Consider the following 6,200-nt stretch of genomic DNA (forward strand, 5'->3'; position numbering starts at 1 on the left):
GGCAAACTTACAGCCACTTCAGAAGTGGATATCTTTTTTCTGCAGAAGGATCTTCAAACAGAAAAAAAAATATATGCAAGTCACAAGTAGGTCATCCCATGTCAAAATCATGCATGTGCTTCATCATGTGGTGCTAAAGGGAACTTTGTTCCAAGGCTGTTCCAAGCTGACCTTGTTAGGGCCTGTTCCAGACTGGGACCATGGCAAAGGGGAAGGTTGAAGCTGCCTTCCACATGCAATAGTCCGCAGAGGGAGATAAATCTGGCTGCTACTTTGTTTAAAAGAAACAAACATGGCACTGTTAAACAAATGCTTAATGTAACATGCAGAATGATCCAATTCAATTAGCTGCATGACGATGTCCCTGTTATTAGGAAGAAGAGCAAGTTTAAGACAAATAAGAAGATGGTGCTGAAGCAGTAGCCTATCAAGGCAAACAGGCATGGACAAGGCATGGACAAATTATCAAATTTGTCATCTCAGATGGCAAAAAACAATTCGGCAAAAAACAATTCCCTGCTTTTGCGGAGGCAGAGCAGATCGCTCCACTCTCCCTTTCCCTGACCTGGGGCGCCCTGCAGGCGCTCACGCAGGGCTCCCCGCACACAGGGACGGCTGCTGCAGGGAGTGGAGGGTGCACCCCAGTCCCTGCAGCCCCCTGAGCGGCGCGATCCTGGGGATCGCGTCACTGCCTTCCCCCTGCCCCTGCTGCCTCCCCCTCCTCCCTGCCCCCCGCAAAGACTTACTGTGGGTTTCAAACTCCCGGAGAGTTTGAAAACCTCAGGGCCAGTGTATTGCATCATGTGGGTGCCCAGAGCAGAATTTCACCCCAGGGTCTCCAGCAATCTGGTGTTGGCACTGAGTGAATTAACCATGCTGCCTACCCTTATCAAAGCCCATTTAAAATCAAAAGCAGAAATTTAAATGCTTGCTGTCACATCTGTGTTCCCCTCCAGCAATAATGATAACTTGGTTCTGTGTGGGATAGTAGCATTTCCACTGTGGCTATTCCTCTCTTGAACCACAGATCTGAGAGCTGCTCAACTCCCTCTGCTCCTTGCACAAAGAGCACAGTAAACTTAACATGATGCGATAATATCTTCCATTATTTCCTAACACTAAAAATATTTGCAAAGAGTTCTTTCATAAGATGTCCCGATGGAAGCCAGTTTCTTTTTTTAATCTTCCTTGCTGGGGTCTCAGAACTCCAGGAGGTGAAATGTCTCAGCAAGCTCACAGCTCAGCTGCCCTGGATTAAGGAGTCAGCCTGAAAGAATCAAAATAGACTGAAATACCACAGGAAAAATGCTTAAAAGGAGGAATCTGCTCTCAGATGTCGAATGAGACTTCTAAAAATAAACTACAAAGGGGCTGCACAAATGCTCAAGATCTTATAACTGGTAATGGATGTGGTGTTATTTGGGCTACAGCCTTTGATAGATGAAATTCATAGTGATAAGGTCAGTGGGAAGAAATTGTTCGAAACACCCTGATCCCACTGGCCGACACTTCAGGCAATTCCCATGTGAAATTTGTTTACCACAAGCAGAGAAGGTTGACTGAAGGTCTGCTTCTTTTGAACTTGCCTCATCAGAGTTGGAATCAGAAGAGGCCTTGAAGGGATTAACATCTTCCTCCACATATCCCACTGCCAGCCCTTTTGGTAAGGGGGCTGCCTCTTAGGCTGCAATCCTAAACACACTTACTTGGGAATAAATCCCATTGACTTACTTACTTAATTCTAAGTAGACATGCTTAGGATTGTGTGGCAACCCAATTTTATTGGGCTGCTGCACTGGCCAAACTCACATTCCACTGGCACTGGCTGCTGTAAAGCAGCTGTAAAATGCCCTCCAACTGCAGGAAAGCATAAAGTATATGATACAGGAGAAATAATGGATTGGTAGATATGAGTTGGGAGATAGTACTTTTGCTTTAAAAGACCTACTTCCAAATATAAATATGTAGATTAAACTCTATACATACTCATGAAATGCTGCACATTTCATTGCAGAGCCACATCACACAGCTGTGCCATCATGAGTGGAATTTTGAATAAGACAGGTATTACCCTGAGGCATCAAAGTAATCAAGCATGCTTCAGTGGCAAGAAGCCAGTCAGTTCCACAAGGAGCAAAAGAGGCACTGCACTATGAAGTGAATGACGTACCTGTGTCTTATTTGATTTTGAGTTGTGCATTTTGCAAAATCTGAAAGCTCAGTACCAAAATACTATCATCATAGGAGATTCCCAGACACTCCGTTTGGTGTTTTGGTGTAAGAAGCAGTGCCTCCCCCTCCCCCACCCCCCAAAAAGAAAATAGGGTTTTGTGTATTCTTCCTTTGTATGGAATGTGTCACCCATTTTAATCTTGCAATCTCACCGTTGTCTCATGGCGCAATTCTATCCAGATCTTGTGATTTGTCAGCGTAAGTTCTGAACTGATGGCACAGGAAAGCCACTCTGCCATTTGGTGGGCTGCAGCTGCCAGAGTAAATGGCTGGAGGCCATGCGCAGGTGACAGAAGCCCAAAGTATCTCCTCCATCCTGCATTGTCTCTGATAGGTCAATGGTGGGGGCAGCTGAAGAAGGATCATAGGTGGATTGGGGCAGGGAGCAGGCCAGGTTGAGGGTAGGGAGGGATCTCGGTAGCAGCTGCTTATGCTGAGATCTTATCCCCCCCCCTTCCCAACTTGGACCCACCTCTAATTCTCCTTTGGATTACATCAACTAAAGACCTGGTGTAGGTCCGAGGAGACCATTGGAGACTAGGAGGCATACGGAGAAGTAAATAAAAAGTAGATTACCTACCTCTCTAGGCCTTCTTGTTCCCCGCCCCCACAGCATGCAGCACACGCTCCATCAGCGGTGCTGCAAATTCTGGGTTGGCAGGGAATAGAATTGGGCTCTTAGTCCATCCTGAAGACTAACAGGAAATCTATACACACTGCATATAGGTGCAGTGTAGCTTGTGGTAAGGGAATAATAAGGTAAGTTTATGCTGTTGCCTATATAAAGAATTGACAGCAACTACAATATTTGAGTTGAGACAGGTACAATACTTACACTCAGAATACTGTTGCAGCTGAGCAAACTCTGCCGGACTAAGTGTGATCCATGTGCCATCACTCATCTTTCAGGTGAGGTCTGGGGAGGCTGTGTCCACTTTCAGCTAAGGTCCTTGAAGGAGATGCACCTCTGGAACTAGGAATTATTTTTGGTCATCGCTCCCATTCATGGCAGGAAAAGCCTAGTGTTGTCACTGTTGTTATCATTAGATGTGGAACTCAAATCCTGATCAGCAGGAGAGCCGATGTCCTTGGTTCCCTCAGAGCCATCCTTATAGCTACTGTACTTAGGGCTACCATCAGAAACTTTTTCATGGAGAAAGCCAGAGTCTTCAATTCTAGAATTAAGATATCACATCAAAGCATTACATGTGCATTCCCCAAGATGCTTCCTTCTTTTCAGCTTTCAGGAAAATGAGGGAGGAAATGGCCTTGCCCAAAGTTCATTTAGGAATGTGTAAAAAGAATAAGAAGCCATCAAATAACTCCCAGGGGTGCTTTCAGAGGTCAGTCACGTTAAGCAATGGCCACAAGCATACCCCTATCAGAGGTCTCCTCCAGCTCTGCCACTGAACCCACAGTATCAATAGCAGCAATAGTGCCCAACACACCACCAGAAGAGAGATGGAGGAGATTGTGGGGGCCTCAGGATCCCAGCAGTCTGGCATTAATGAACAAAAGCAAAACAGGCTATTTCCCAAGTGGTGCAGTGATTAGTATGCCAAACTAGGGGCCCAATCCTATCCAACTTTCCAGTGCTAATAAAAGTGTAAGGAATAACTGATCTTCCAGCCAGGTTTGATGGACAGTTGGCACAGCCATAGAATGACCTTGCTATCTATAGGAGAAATGAAAGAGAAAATAAGAATCTCAGACATGAGCTTGACTGAACTATGCAAGGGACTTCACAACTGGAAAACCATAGGGATGGATCAGCTCTATTAGCACCTAAATTGCAGGTTATGCTTTCAAAAATCAATATCTACGTTCTGAGAACTGGATGTTTTGAAATGCAGGATGTCCCTTCTAGCCCTCCCCCTATATCAGTACACTGTAGACTGGAGATACGCTACAAATTAAGGCTATTTCTCAAAACACAAATGCTTGACAGCTCTAGGAAGAGGAATTGGCTTCATGCCTCGGAATGACTATAACACCTGGTACCCATGAAAAGCTGTGTGCATGTATGTGAATCCGCCATCTGGTTTAACATTTAAACACTGTGCAAAAATCAAATCCAGCAAGCTTCTCTAAGCTCTCCCAGTTTTATGGAGCATGCTGTGACTCTAGACATTCTAACCACAGAGAGAGTGTGAGGTTAATAGAGCACCTTAGCAACAGCTCCCCTCCAAATGGGAGTACTAAACAGTGGTTTGGGGAATGGTGAAAGAATGGTGTTCTTTCCAGATGCTGCAGGTTTTGAGCAGGGAATGCACAGTCATCACTAAAATTTTGTTCTCCCTCTTGACAGCATTCCCCTCTTCTCCAGCAAACACGTCCACTGTTGGGAAATCACAGATTTCCCAGTTCTCAAACCACTGAGTTGCCTGGAGACTGTAGTTCCTTCCCCAGCAAGCTCAAATACTGAATGTGATGATTCTGTGTGGAGAGCAGCTTTAAGAGTCACTGGCAGCTACTAAATGCTGCTACTGCATCCCTGCAGAGCCATATAAGTAGCATCCTCCATTCTGAACAGTTGGCATTTCATAACCCCGTTTTTTCTGGTTGGTTCCCCCCTCCACTCCAGTGTTTGAGTGCATGTCTCTCAGCAGCAAGGCTGTCCTACCCACTTCTATTACGTGGGGAGTAGACAGGAATATCACACACTGTGGCTAATCTAAGTAATAGAACCATCCTATATATGTAAACTTAGAAGTAAGTCCTATTATGTTCAGTAGAGCTTACTCCCAAGGAAGTGTGTACAGTATTGCAGACTGAAGGGTATAGCAAGGCATCAACAAGGGAGGGAAAAGTGGAAGAAGTTCTCAGATATGCCCTGAAAACCATTGCATAGACAGGGATGAGAGTGTGATGGAACTAAAAGAATACCACTCCACTGCAAAATTACCAAGAGTAAGACTGAAACTTATCTACTACCCTTCCTCCCCACATCACTCTCATGCTCCTCTTACCACTCCATATTTAAATAAATATATCATTTCATTCATTCTACCTGAGGCAGGGGGACAGGAGAAGAAACTCACCATGATAAGACTGAGATCCAAAGAAAAAAGCCCAGAGCAAAATCCCAAGAGCAAAGTAGGATTTTCACAGGCTCCATGACTCACAAGGTTATGGTGCAAGAGCTGTGGTTCCTGATAATTTCCTCCCACACTGATCAGTTAGGCTATTTCCACTCTTAGCATCTTTGTTGAACCCCCCCCCATTTTGTTCCCCTCTGGGGAAACTCCTGCCTAGAAAAGTACTTACTTAGACACCATTTCCTCATTCCTAAACGAGGAAAGATATGAAAGGGGCTCAGACTGAGTCCTTCTGAACTCTCCACTATTGAGATGGCTGCATGATCCAATTATTTTGTGTATTGCTCATCTTCTTGGTCTGGTAGTAAAGGAACAATAGATCTTAGAAAGCCTACCTTCTGATATTGGTATGGACCAGTCCATCAGGCACTCAATTCCACCTGACCAGGTTGGAGAGTAGATGAGAAGGCTCAAGCTGACTTGGGGCCCAATCCTATCCAATTTTCCAGCACTGGATCAGCTGCAGTGCAGCCTCAAATGAACAAATGTTGCCATACCTTAAGGAGGCCTCTGTGATTGTATCTCCACCATAGGATGCAGTGCATGCCCCATTGACACAGCTATGTCAGTGCTGGAAAGTTGGTTAGGATTGCGCCCTTGATCCCTCTAATTAGGAAAGAGACAAACATCCCTTACCAAGGTTCCTTAAGGTGGAGCAGTCAGCTACTCTGGGCTATTGTTGATTCTCACATGCACAGAAGTCGCCTGTGTATTGTAGGATCCAGTCTATCTCCCAGGCTAGATGCTGAAGGAATGAGGAAATAGTACTTTTCCAGGCAGGGCCTATGTCTGGATAAGTCATGTCACATTTTTTTTCATTTTGCTTTTTCATTTTGCTTTTTTTCATTTGCTTGTAGTTAACTACAAGAC

The 6,200-nt window shown here is 44.9% G+C and overlaps 1 protein-coding gene across 1 annotated transcript in view; it reads right to left on the reverse strand.

Annotated features, from left to right (window-relative positions):
- The window catches only part of DGKG (diacylglycerol kinase gamma), a 107,820-nt gene extending 104,686 nt beyond the window's left edge, over nt 1-3,134 (reverse strand). The window contains exon 1 of the mRNA XM_066618899.1: nt 3,068-3,134. Coding sequence (XP_066474996.1) covers nt 3,068-3,134 — 67 coding nt within the window. The remainder of the gene's footprint in view (nt 1-3,067) is intronic.
- Between the last annotated feature and the right edge of the window lie 3,066 nt (nt 3,135-6,200).

Source organism: Tiliqua scincoides, chromosome 3, assembly GCF_035046505.1.
Source record: "Tiliqua scincoides isolate rTilSci1 chromosome 3, rTilSci1.hap2, whole genome shotgun sequence".
Taxonomy (NCBI): Eukaryota; Metazoa; Chordata; class Lepidosauria; order Squamata; family Scincidae; genus Tiliqua; species Tiliqua scincoides.